Genomic DNA, 14,349 nt, shown 5'->3' with positions numbered 1-14,349 from the left:
GTCTGTTATTGGCCTTCAATTTTTCGTCTGTTATTGGCCTTCAATTTTTCGTCTGTTATTGGCCTTCAATTTTTCGTCTGTTATTGGCTTTCAATTTTTCGTCTGTTATTGGCGTACTTCGCTTGTTACGAGGTCAGTGATTGGCTGATGAAGTCACGAAATCGCAAATATTTTTGATAGTGCGACCCCTGACCTGTAATATAACCTATAATAAACCTACAACATAAACCTATAAAAGGACCTATAATAAGCCTATAATATAACCTATAATAAATCTATATGAGAGCCTATAATAAAACTATAATATAACCCATAATATACCTATAATAAAACCTATAATATAATCAAAATATAACCTATAATAAGCCTATAAGAGAACTTGCCCGTAACGTTTGCATGTCCGCAGCCTGGACGAGAGCCGCGACGCTGAGCGCCGTCTGCTGGAGGACAAGAAGGCGGCCGACAACTTCATCAACCAGCTGCAGCAGCAGGTGGCGGACCTCAAGGTAACGTGTACCAGCTGCAGCAGCAGGTGGCGGACCTCAAGGTAACGTGTACCAGCTGCAGCAGCAGGTGGCAGACCTCAAGGTCCTGTCTCTTATACACATCTAGATGTGTATAAGAGACAGGAGATGAGGTCATTAGGAGACTGCTTCGTCAGCAGGTCCTGTGAGATGTGGTCATTAGGAGACTGCTTCGTCAGCAGGTCCTGTGAGATGTGGTCATTAAATGATGGAATTGACGGGAATTACGTAAATAGTGGAGGATAATAGATAGTAGAAGATCATTCCCGGAATCTGAGAGGGGAAGATCATGACGGGAATCAGACAGTAGAAGATAATGACAGGAATTCGATACTAGAATCGAGAAGCTGTCATCAATAAGTATTCCATAGCGCCATTTCCAGCCCTTGCTGACCACCAGAACCTGTCATGGTTTGCACGGACTATAAGTTGCGTTGTGAATAAATGCGCTTGCGGGTTAACTTTATTCAAGACGAATCAACTCGCATAACATAACATTCATTTATTTACAGCATTCACTATTATATATTGTGTTTTGGGTCCATATGCTTTTATTATATCACTAAAATTTGTAATTAAAGTATTAATAAATGACGTAAAATAATTTTTTTATATTTATTTATTAAAATTCGTAATTGAAACATTATTTATTTTAAAACATTTTTAAATAACGCACAATAACTTTTTTATATTACTAAAATGTGTAATTAAACTTTATTAAAATTAAAAAATTATGAAATAACTTACAATATTTTTTTATTAGGTACTAAAATTTCTAATTAAAACATTAAATAACGTACAATAATTTTTTTATATTATTAAAATTTATATTTAAAATATTACTAAGAAAGTATAATAATATTTTTTCCACGTCCAGGATCGGCTAGCGAAGGCGAAGGCGTCGCAAGGCCGCACGGAGGCGGAGGCTGTGGACTTGAAGGAGCGCTGCCGGGGACTGGAGCAGCGATGTGGGCTGCTGGAAGACGCCAAGCAGCGCCTGGAGACTGACCTTGATCGCCTGGCCACTGAGAAGCATGCCGAGCTTGTCAGCAGCAGGTGGCAGACCTCAAGGTAACGTGTACCAGCTGCAGCAGCAGGTGGCAGACCTCAAGGTAACGTGTACCAGCTGCAGCAGCAGGTGGATCTAGGTATTCTATACACTGATCGAAAAAACGGTTAAAAAATATAACTCAGTACTCACTGCAGTGAGTGACATTTTCTCGTCGACGGAAACGTGAAGTCACGGACGGACGGACGGACATGACGAGCACAATAGTGCATTTTTTCCATGAATAAGAAAATGCGCTAAAAGCGGTCTCACCGGCGTTCTAGTGGCCGGCCGCCACGTAAAAAAAACTTTTTGCCGTTTTTCAGATGTTTTGCTGATTTCTAGTGTTAAGTTTGAATAAAAACGGCCATACGGTGTTTCTTTTCACGTGTCGGCGGGCCACTAGAACGCCGGTGAGACTGTTCAACGGTGATTTTTCTTACAGTGTGCCTCAATCCAAGTAAAATTCCTTGTAACGCATCCATTAATGCCGTGAAATTTGCTATAAGATCAGTCAGTAATGCTCTGTAATTCCTAGAACGCTGTTATAAAAATGTTTAAAATCTTATTTCCCATGGGACGGTACGATGCATTAACTGATTGAAATATTCATCGCCAATCGAATACTTAGCGACACTTAACTCGGATAATTCATCAATTTTGCTGAATTAAGGCAAAATCTTTGTGACCATCTCGACTTTATTCACTACAATGACGTCTTAGGTGTGCCAATATCTTGCTTCTATTATTCACTCGTTAACTATAGGTATTGAAATCCATTGAAATTAATTAAACAGTATCATGGATCCTGTTCTTTATTTTACACTCTTATTAAATCTATTGTCTTATCTTATTTAAATCTTGTGATTCATTGAAAAACAATAATTGATCCTCTTTTTTTTATCGTACAATCTTTAAGGAATAGGTATTTAAGTCCATTGTAATTCATTAAATAGCATTCATGGCCTTTTTTTACTGTACACACTTAAACTTATATCTAATGCAATAGCTTGTAATTCATATCCATTTTAATTCATTAAATGGCATTTCACGAATCCTGTATTTTACGCTACATTCTCATTCTTGTATGTAATGCAACAGCTTGTTATTCATTATAAAGCTATTATTATACATTATAAAGTGTATGTGATGATATATAATTTACTGTGTCCGGTGCACTCGAGTATCCAGGTCTTCTAGTATGTAGGCTTCTACGTGTTTGTACTAATGGAACTTATCTACTGGGAATTTTATGTGCTCGTTCCCGCAAAAATTAAGATCATTGCCAAAAGTGTATGTACATTATAAAGTGTAAAGTGTTCAGTGTAAAGTGTGATAAAAGTGTAATAGTGTTTAATATAAAGTGTAAAGTGTACATTATAAAGTGTATGCATGTGATTATATATAATGTACTGTGTCAGTTGAGCTATTATTATACAATATACATTATATAGAGTATGTTATGAAATATAAAATAAAACATATTGTCAGGTGAGCGCGTCACGCGACGCTGGGCGGGCTGAGGCGCTGCAGCAGCAGCTCGGAGCGCTTGAGGCGCACAAAGAGGCGCTTGAGAGGCGCCTGCACGCCACATACGCCGCCATACGCACCATCACGCACGCCACCTCCCTGCCACAGCGTAAAGGTGAGTCATACGCACGCCACATACGCCGCCATACGCACCATCACGCACGCCACCTCCCTGCCACAGCGTAAAGGTGAGTCATACGCACGCCACATACGCCGCCATACGCACCATCACGCACGCCACCTCCCTGCCACAGCGTAAAGGCTGTCTCTTATACACATCTAGATGTGTATAAGAGACATTTTAAATGCCCACCACAATTGTTTTGACAAAATAGGGCTCTTCTCTTCGTTGCTTTCATAACCTTCATTAGTGTTTCTGACGAGAGTGCAAATTTTTGATATCCGCAAATTTTCGATAAAGATATTTAAATGTGTTTTTTGAAGGATCCTTGTTTTGAAATGGATCCTGTAATCACGTTGAACTTCTGTTATTGACATCGTTATTGACTGTAGCGATAATTTTTGTTCTTTCTTCTTTGCTGTAGCGAATCATGATGAAAATTTAAGGCTTGATAATTAAACACAAATTTAGCAAGCTATACAGGATAATGATAATTACAATCTTTTATGTGTATATCTGTCTCTTATACACATCTATAAAACAAGTTTCAACTTCATAACGTTCTTAGTTTTTTATTTATTAACAAATTAAAAGGGTTACTTAATTCTGAAACACCCTGTACAAAGGGTCGGTTTTACTCTAAAAATTAAATAAAAGTGGTGGGTTTCTCTCAAAAAATCAAATAAAAATTGTCGCTTTCTCTCGAAAAATTCAATACAAGTTTTCGGTTTCTTTCGAAAAATTAATTACAAATGATCATTTTCTCTCTTCATAAATTGAATACAAATGATCGATTTCTTTCGAGAAATTCAATACAAATGGTCGGTTTCTCTCAAAAAATTGAATAAAAATGGTCGCTTTCTCTCGAAAAATTTAATTCAAATGATCGGTTTGTTTCTCAAAAATGAAAGTAAATGTTTTTTTTTTTTGTCCAGAAGGAGGCGTAGCGAGCGAGCTGCCCGCTGCCCTGGCCGAGTCGCTGGCGGGGCTCGAGAAGGACCGCAGCGAGAGAACCGAGGTCGACCCTGAGGCTATCAGGCTAGAACTGAGAACCCTCATGAACCTTATCAGTACCCTCGAGTGTGAGAGGGTGAGTAGAACCCTCATGAACCTGATCAGTACCCTCGAGTGTGAGAGGGTGAGTAGTGCTGTACCCTCATGAACCTGATCAGTACCCTCGAGTGTGAGAGGGTGAGTAGTGCTGTACCCTCATGAACCTGATCAGTACCCTCGAGTGTGAGAGGGTGAGTAGTGCTGTACCCTCATGAACCTGATCAGTACCCTCGAGTGTGAGAGGGTGAGTAGTGCTGTACCCTCATGAACCTGATCAGTACCCTCGAGTGTGAGAGGGTGAGTAGTGCTGTACCCTCATGAACCTGATCAGTACCCTCGAGTGTGAGAGGGTGAGTAGTGCTGTACCCTCATGAACCTGATCAGTACCCTCGAGTGTGAGAGGGTGAGTAGTGCTGTACCCTCATGAACCTGATCAGTACCCTCGAGTGTGAGAGGGTGAGTAGTGCTGTACCCTCATGAACCTGATCAGTACCCTCGAGTGTGAGAGGGTGAGTAGTGCTGTACCCTCATGAACCTGATCAGTACCCTCGAGTGTGAGAGGGTGAGTAGTGCTGTACCCTCATGAACCTGATCAGTACCCTCGAGTGTGAGAGGGTGAGTAGTGCTGTACCCTCATGAACCTGATCAGTACCCTCGAGTGTGAGAGGGTGAGTAGTGCTGTACCCTCATGAACCTGATCAGTACCCTCGAGTGTGAGAGGGTGAGTAGTGCTGTACCCTCATGAACCTGATCAGTACCCTCGAGTGTGAGAGGGTGAGTAGTGCTGTACCCTCATGAACCTGATCAGTACCCTCGAGTGTGAGAGGGTGAGTAGTGCTGTACCCTCATGAACCTGATCAGTACCCTCGAGTGTGAGAGGGTGAGTAGTGCTGTACCCTCATGAACCTGATCAGTACCCTCGAGTGTGAGAGGGTGAGTAGTGCTGTACCCTCATGAACCTGATCAGTACCCTCGAGTGTGAGAGGGTGAGTAGTGCTGTACCCTCATGAACCTGATCAGTACCCTCGAGTGTGAGAGGGTGAGTAGTGCTGTACCCTCATGAACCTGATCAGTACCCTCGAGTGTGAGAGGGTGAGTAGTGCTGTACCCTCATGAACCTGATCAGTACCCTCGAGTGTGAGAGGGTGAGTAGTGCTGTACCCTCATGAACCTGATCAGTACCCTCGAGTGTGAGAGGGTGAGTAGTGCTGTACCCTCATGAACCTGATCAGTACCCTCGAGTGTGAGAGGGTGAGTAGTGCTGTACCCTCATGAACCTGATCAGTACCCTCGAGTGTGAGAGGGTGAGTNACGGCAGCCATGGGGCATAATGTGAGTCTTAACTCGACGACAGGCTTAATAAGAGCACGGCAGCCATGGGGCATAATGTGAGTCTTAACTCGACGACATGCTTAATAAGAGCACGGCAGCCATGGGGCATAATGTGAGTATTAACCTCTACGGCCGTATGTCACTCTCCGGGAACATAACTTTCAACTTAAATTATACGTTAACTATCGAGTGTAGCAACCTGAGGACGTTTGCACTTTCAACTTAACCCACTACCGCCGTATGTCACTCTCCGGGAACATAACTTTCAACTTAAATTATACGTAAACTATTGAGTGTAACAACCTGAGGACGTTTGTACGCAACAGAGAACATTTTAAAGTAACTTTCAACTTAAATTATACGTAAACTATTGAGTGTAACAACCTGAGGACGTTTGTACGCAACAGAGAACATTTTAAAGTTGTCGTACGTGGCGGCAACCATCAGTGCAAGTCATTTTGCGCTCACTAGAACGTATCCTTTTTGGGAAGTAGGCTTGTTACAATATAGCTCTGGTTACTCATGTCAGGCGGTGGAGGGTTAATGAGTGTGTTAATGAGTAAGTGTACTAATAAGACCTGCACCTTAACGCGCTAGATGGCCCGAGATCATGTCTCAGGTATAATATATCCTCCATCACCCACAGCAAAATGCGAGCGCTGCGCTGTATAAAAGCTATAAGCTGGTTTTAGGTGGCCGATGAATAGCCAGCTTTTGGCCGCTGCCAATAAACTTTTTGGTCCATCCGAGTCCGCCAACAGTTGCACAAACATTGTGAAAACAACGCCCCTCTCCAAGGAGGCTGTTTTTTGAGTAGAACTATCCACTACAAGGAGGCTGTTTGAGGAAAGCTGTGTATACCAGATGCATTAAACATGATTGCGCGAGCATTTTCTTATTAATTAGAAAGTTTTGGTATTTTTTGGCAACTTCGACACAATAAAAATACATTTTCAGACTAGTATTGAAATTTCAGATCGTTATCTCACTTGCCAAGGGGAACTTATTAGCGTGTGAAATTCACGTATATTTGACGTGTACATAGTAGTACATATTTCACGTGTACATAGTACACAAGTAACTAATCTTCATTCATGCATTGTATTCAGCTCATACAGTGCCCAAAGTGCCCACACAGAGTAAAGACAATACGTATATTCTGTATGTCCTGTATAGCACCTTGCCAAGCATATTATTACAATGAAGTGGTATTTTTAATCTAACAAATTAGATAAATGTTAGGACTGTACAGCGTCTGACCCTCTCCCTTCGCTCGCAGTTCATCTACTCTTCGGATCCTTTTGTGAGTTGCTTCCTATTCTCTGCCCTGGCTTTACTCGTCCTTCTTATTCGTCCTTCGTTTGGAGTTATTCATAACTGTTAGATTTACTATTCATTTATTTATTGCAGTTTATTTTTCCATTAATTTATTACAGTTTGATTTTTCTATTTAATTTTCTGTTAATTTTTTACAGTTTGGTGGTAAGTAGATTATTTACAAATTGTCTTGTGCAGTCTACGTACTAGTTTTTAATTTTATGCTTGCGACATTTGTGTCCATATGTGCCACGTGTCCATATGTGCCACGTGTCCATGTGCCACGTGTCCATGTGTCATGCACGTGTCCATGTGTCACGTGTCCATGTGCCACGTGTCCATATGTGCCACACGCCACATTGTCATGTGCTAATCAACCACATGTCACATACTCCTCCATCATCATGCGCTGGGCTTCGTCTAAGTCATGATCTGTCTTCCATATAACTAATTTTTTCAATGAACAAATTTTTCAATTAACAAACATTTTATGACCTTTTCCGGAATTCTCTTCTGCAAGCTGAACAGAGTAGTTTCCGTATAGCATCATTCACAATATACATTCCATTTATGAATTTGGCGTCAAAGTTTGTTTGAAGAACTACTACTTGATATACCATTGCTGATTTAAATTAAACTTATAAATTTTTGAGCATCCATTAGAATCATCGGAATATATGTTACAGTTTCGTCCGGTTAATTAAAGTTATTAATAAAATAATGATTAATCGCCCACCTCATCCTCGTCTACATTCCTCAATGTTGCATGCATGTTTTAAATGCATATTAATAAAATTATATTACATAATTAATTAAATTCAAAACAAATGAATATATTTCAGAATCGTTGCCAATTGCAATATGTTATTGGAATTGTAATATCAATACATTAAAAATTAATTTAGATCAAAAATTCAATAAGATCGATGATCTTATTGGTCGAGTAAAAATGTATTTATGATAGGAGTGGAAATAATAACATTATTCCTTATAGATATGAAACTGTAATATTTGTAGTTTTGTGAACCAGCTTTCCTTCATTCCTATCACATATTTTACAAATATCTCATTGTAAAAATATTATTTTTCAATGTATCTCTCTACAATAAATATTATTTTACAATGTATCTCTCTACAATAAATATCTCATATATAGAAAGGTACAAATATCTCATTTTAAAAAAGTCATGCGAAAAGCTCGAACGATATTATGAGTACCTATTCAAATTAATTCCATTTACCAAATAAATTAAAATAAATTAACTATTTATGAGTTAGATATCTAGTGACCGTCTTGTAGTGATTGTGTCCGTGTGATTTATTTGATGGTTTTTATTTCATAAAATTTTAGTATTTTATATTAAATAAGTAGACTATTCGTTAATAATTATTGTATAGTCTGTTTCCTTAGTTAAGTTTCGTGTTGAGACGTTCAGAAGACAATTATATATTGTTCATTTATTTATTTATTATTTATATTAAATTTATATTAGCCCCTTTGTTCCAAATAATCTTCGGTACAGTATATAAAATTTAAACGTGAATATTTTACCGTACAAAATAGAAATTCTGGTTCAGATAGGATTATCTCTATGATATGTGTCATGTAGTTTAATAATTTAGTGGTTTCCCTTGATTTTTTATGGCATATGTCTTCTAAAAATTTTCAAATCAACCAAGTAATTGATGAGCTTCCGCCCACGCACCGAAAGTGCGTCGAGGAAAACATGCTAAAAAACATTCAATTCTCTTGCATTTAGTCAATTAGTTGTGATAATATACGCTAATGATAATTGACTTGATTAATTGCCATACGTCAATGATATAATTGACTTTCTGGACCTATAACAACATTGCGCTAACGCTGTACTGCAAGAAAAACCACGGCATAACTAAAACAAACCAGTATCCAGTTAAATTCGTTCTATTTAAATGATTCATATTTGTGGAATAATTGAAGCAAATATTCGTTTCATGTACAATTGTTCATGGCTCAAGGGCTCTCATGTTCTTTAGAAATATCATTAATTTACAGCTCTGAAATTGTTCTGAATTGAGGCTCGAAGACGATATCCTATATATGCTCAATCTAGCTCAATCATCCATTGTATTCGTTATTTTCCTATAATAATATTTTAAGAAAAACTATTAGACTCTGATGGTGCCATGGAAGTAAATGATTGACCCCCCGATTTTTAGCGCATTTTATCATTTATGGAAAAAATGCCCTATCGTGCTCGTCATGTCCGTCCGTCCGTCTGTTCATTCATCTTATTCATGAGTACATGCACTTTAGTGCTCACATTCATCTTATTCATGAGTACATGCACTTTAGTACTCACATTCATCTTATTCATGGCTCTGGAGCTTATCGTCTCCATAGGTGCCCTGTGGCGTACATTCGTGAATAAATTTATTAATCAAATTTTGCTTAATGAATAATTCTTTCAATTTTTTCCTTAATAACTTTTTTAATTTTCTATATTTCCCCCCAATATTTTCTTCTCAAGCAACTGGTATCCCTCCTTTAGTCTGAAGAACATTATTTAGTTATGTGTGTGTAATTCCTATAATTATTAAAATGGTTATGCACTTTGTTAATAATTGGTTATCAATCTCACTTAGTTAATAATTGGTTATTAATTCCACTTGGATAATAATTGGTTGTTAATTTCACTTAGTTAGTAATTATTGGTTGTTACTTCCACTTATTTAATAATTGGTTAATAATTTTACTAAGTTACAAATTGTTTACTAATGTAAATAACTCGTAAGGTGGAGGAGCTGCGGGCACGCATCGCGGCGGCCGCGGCCAGCGAGGCGGACCTGAAGGACAAACTGAGCGCCATGAACCGCTCCTTGAAGGAGACCGTGGCGGCCACCAGCGGCCTGGAGGACGAGCTCAACAGGGTAATGGGGCTAGGGTAATGGGGTAATAGGGTTAGGGTAATGTGGTAGTAATAGGGTTAGGGTAATGTGGTAATAGGGCTAGGGTAATGTGGTAATAGGGTAATGTGGTAATAGGGTAATGTAGTAATGAGGTAATGTGGTAATAGGGTAATGTGGCAATAGGGTAATGTGGTAATAGGGTAATGTAGTAATGAGGTAATGTGGTAATAGGGTAATGTGGTGGGTAATGTGGTAATAGGGTTAGGGTAATGTGGTGATAGGGATGGGGTAATGTGGTAATAGGGTTAGGGTAATGTGGTAATAGGGATGGGGTAATGTGGTAATAGGATTAGGGTAATGTGCGGCCAACCCTTGCTGCAGGGTCGGGATTAATAACTAGTGCAGGTATTGCAGGCGGTAATTGCTTTTAGTCCAATTCAGGGGCTAACTAAAAACCCCAAATGTGAAATGCATTCCTGCATCATAAGCGCCGCGTCATACCTACTGAGAACGTCGCTGTGGTGATGCAAACGTTTACTACGCTATTTTTTACATTTCAGTCGAGAATGGATATCCATATCGTAATAATAAAAAGTATTGATCCAAACAACCAGTCGGTCATTTCGTGTTGCAGGATCGCAAAATTTTTTAAAGAAGTTACAATAATCGTCAAACTTTGCGTGATTTATTGAAATAAAAAACACATTTTTCATTACATTTTCGTGTGAAAATGTAATGAAAAAAATTGAATAAGAAGCCTAATTGTTTTTTTTTATTCACAATAAATGTTTTTTGTTCATTCGCAATAAATCTACTTTCTTCATTAGCAATAAATGTTCTTTCTTCAGTTGCAATAAATGTTATTTCTTAGTCGTAATATTTTTTCTTTAGTCGCAATAAATGTTATTTCTCCAGTCGCAATTAATTTTCTTTCTTCATTGGCAATTAATTTTCTATCTTTATTCACAATAAATGTTTATTCATCAGTCGCAGAGCGCGCTGACGCGCACGGACAGCGACCGGCGTCAGCTGGAGGAGCGGCTGGCCGCGTGTCAGGCGTCGCTGGCGGAGCTGCGGCGTCAGAAGGAGCAGGCGACGGAGGCGAAGCAGAAGGCGCAGCAGGACCTCAGCAACGCGGAGATACGCAATGCAGACCTCGAGATGAAGCTTAATGCGCTCAGAGGGGTCAGGGGTCTACTGGGGGTCAGGGGTCTACAAGGCGCAGCAGGACCTCAGCAACGCGGAGATACGCAATGCAGACCTCGAGATGAAGCTTAATGCGCTCAGAGGGGTCAGGGGTCTACTGGGGGTCAGGGGTCTAGAAGGCGCAGCAGGACCTCAGCAACGCGGAGATACGCAATGCAGACCTCGAGATGAAGCTNAGGAGAGTGTGAGTACTCACACTCCTGTCTCTTATACACATCTCAGGGGTCTACTGGGGTGTCAGGGGTCTACTGGGGGTCAGGGGTCTACTGGGGTGTCAGGGGTCTACTGGGGTGTCAGGGGTCTACTGGGGGTCAGGGGTCTACTGGGGGTCAGCGGTCTACTGGGGTGTCAGGGGTCTACTAGGGTTTCAGGGGTCTACTAGGGTTTCAGGGGTCTACTGGGGTGTCAGGGGTCTACTGGGGGTCACGGGTCTACTGGGGGTCAGGGGTCTACTGGGGGATCAGGGGTCTACTGGGGGTCAGGGGTCTACTGATCGCTGATATTCTTGATTATTGCATTATTTTGTCATGAACATTCACAACTGATCACAAATATCAATAGTAAATCTCTTGTTTTATTACAAAAAACTTGTATCGCATCATTACCCTTTATTTAATTTTGAAATTATCAAATTAATATCAAAAGTAAAAAGTTGAATACTCAATTATTTAAATTTCGAGTTAAAAGTTGAATAGTAATATATTTAAATTTCAATTAAAAAGTTATATAAATAATAATTTAAATTTCGATTAGAATATTAAATGCATAATTATTTAATTTTCAAGTAAAAAGGTAATTAATAAATGATCATATTTCAGAACCTGGGCGAGCGCAGCAGCGCGGCTGACGACCTCATAGCGAAGGTGACGCGCCTGGAGCACGAGAAGATGGAGATCCGGGGCCAGCTCTCCGACCTGGAGGTGGGCTGCTCCATGGGGGTGTGGGGGAGGTCGGCTGCTCCATGGGGCATGGGGGAGGTGGGCTGCTCCATGGGGCATCGGAAGGAGCTCTGATGCTCCATGAGGCATAAAAGTGGGTAGGCTGCTCCATGAGATGGAGGTGGGCTATGACGTGTGGGAATCAGGCTGCTCCATGGAGGAAGTGGTCATCTCCATGGGGGAGATGGCCTGCTCCATGTTGGGAGGTAGGGTGCTCCATGGGGCATGGGGGAACGCGGGCTGCTCTATGGAGCGTAGGGAGAATATGGCATCTCCAGGCTCCATGGGGCAAGGGAGAGAGTGGCAGAGACTCCATTACCCTCAGTGATGGCAGGTAATGGCTACCACATGGCTTAATGGGTCTATTATACGAGACACAGGATCTATTGTTTCCTGTGGTGTCCATTACTTGGTTGTAATGGGCGCTCCATGGAGTAAGGGTTGGTCATATATTAAGGGGAGGGAGCAGCTATTGCCCCACGGAGGATGATGAAGCCGCTATAAAATCGGGATGTTGTTCAGGGGAAAACTTCAGACCTTTCTGAAGACCTTCCTGAGGTCTGAAATTCAGCCTCCCTGCTCCATGGAGGCTGAATTTCTCCGATGCTGGAGCTGGAAGACTAGGCATGCTATATATTTGGAGCTGTGGAGATGTCCTCCAATTTTGACTGTAATCTAAAGTTGAATGCGAATTGCTCCATGGAGAAGCGCTCCATGTTTTGCACGATTTTTTCTGTCAGTAAACCTAAAGATATTTATGTTATGTTAATAAAGTTATTCATAAAGTTATGTTATTTATTTAATATAACAAATGGCGTATCATCAGTATAAATAACCATCGTTATATGGCCAAATTGTCAATTAAATATTCCAATGTATTATTTGTTTCCAGGCTGTATGACCATTTAGTATTAACTTTTCGCCAATAAATATTATTGCTGCGCAACTAAATATTATTTATCTTTGCAGTAAGAATCTGTGAAAAGACCAAACAAACCAAATTAATTCGTCCACATAGTTTCAAAGCTGCTAACAATTCACGTATTTATGCACCTGATGGGTAAATGGTTCTAACAAACGTCATTTATTGCATATGTTTCGCAAAATTCTTGCTGAGTTTGATGGAAATTTAGCTTTTTTTTGCTGTTCTTTTTATGTCATTCATGTTGCTTTTTAAAATGAATTTACTGTCATTGTGGCCACGTTGAGCAGAGGAAGCTGGCCGTGAGCGAGGCTGAGAAGCGCGACTTTGAGAAGTTTGAGTTTCGCGGCGACAAGAACAGAACCGATCTCAAGAACCTGCTGGATAAGGTCAGTGCTGAGCCAGAACTGGTCTTAAGAACCTGCTGGATAAGGTGAGTGCTGAGGCAGAACCGATCTCAAGAACCTGCTGGATAAGGTGAGTGCTGAGGCAGAACAGGTCTCAAGAACCTAGTCTTCATGTAACCTTATCTCTGACGTGCATCTTGATTGTACCTCGCTTAGTATAGGTAACTCATTCACGCTACCATGTTACCAGCTACATTATTACTGCTAGTTACTACCTTGCAGTACTCACACTCTCCTCTCTTGCAGTACTCACACTCTCCTCTCTTGCAGTACTCACACTCTCCTCTCTTGCAGTACTCACACTCTCCTCTCCTGCAGTACTCACACTCTCCTCTCTTGCAGTACTCATCGCTGGGACCTGACGCAGTAGACGCCGCAGGTTCTCTAAGTTCTCTGCGGGTTGAGAACCTCGAGCTGCGCCGTAAGCTGGACGAGGTCGAGGGCGAGAAGACGTCGCTGCAGCAGAAGCACCTCGCTGAGGTGGGCTTATGAAGGCTTATTGTGTACAAACGCTTCGTTTATTCTTTGCGGATTCTTCTGAAATCGATTAATATTTACTTATTCTTGCGTAAAATGAATGAATATTTAATTATTTTTGCATAAAATTGCATAAAATCAACGTATGTTCAGTTATGCTTGCGTAAAATCAATTAATATATTCTTGCATATAAACAATGAATATTTACTTATTCATGCATAGACTAATGAATATGTGCTGATTCTTGCGTAAAATCAATGAATATTTACTTATTCTTGCGTAAAATCAATGAATATTTACTTATATTGTCATAAAAACTGATTGTTCACTGATTCATTGAGTTTCAATTAAACATCAAATATGAAACATCAACGGCAATAGAGCATCAATGTAACGTGTTATCTGTAATGCTTTGTATCAGTGATACTTATGAGGCTACGAGGCATCATTGTATCTGTACGTGCTACTCACCTGATGCCCCCCTGACTCACCTGATGTCCCCCTGACTCACCTGATGTCCCCCTGACTCACCTGATGTCCCCCTGACTCACCTGATGTCCCCCTGATTCACCTGACGCCCCCTG

General features: G+C 40.4%; 1 protein-coding gene across 1 annotated transcript in view; it reads left to right on the top strand.

Annotated features, from left to right (window-relative positions):
• LOC108680405 (rootletin) overlaps positions 1 to 14,349 on the top strand; it is a 21,942-nt gene that overhangs the window by 6,970 nt on the left and 623 nt on the right. Inside the window, exons 8-16 of the mRNA XM_047882382.1 lie at positions 407 to 506; positions 3,064 to 3,164; positions 3,238 to 3,290; positions 4,159 to 4,361; positions 9,701 to 9,835; positions 10,802 to 10,999; positions 11,839 to 11,940; positions 13,171 to 13,269; positions 13,630 to 13,767. Coding sequence (XP_047738338.1) covers positions 407 to 506; positions 3,064 to 3,164; positions 3,238 to 3,290; positions 4,159 to 4,361; positions 9,701 to 9,835; positions 10,802 to 10,999; positions 11,839 to 11,940; positions 13,171 to 13,269; positions 13,630 to 13,767 — 1,129 coding nt within the window. The remainder of the gene's footprint in view (positions 1 to 406; positions 507 to 3,063; positions 3,165 to 3,237; positions 3,291 to 4,158; positions 4,362 to 9,700; positions 9,836 to 10,801; positions 11,000 to 11,838; positions 11,941 to 13,170; positions 13,270 to 13,629; positions 13,768 to 14,349) is intronic.

This window comes from Hyalella azteca, unplaced genomic scaffold (genome assembly GCF_000764305.2).
Source record: "Hyalella azteca isolate HAZT.00-mixed unplaced genomic scaffold, Hazt_2.0.2 contig10325, whole genome shotgun sequence".
NCBI classification, from domain to species: domain Eukaryota; kingdom Metazoa; phylum Arthropoda; class Malacostraca; order Amphipoda; family Hyalellidae; genus Hyalella; species Hyalella azteca.
This window is presented reverse-complemented; position numbering and strand designations above follow the sequence as displayed.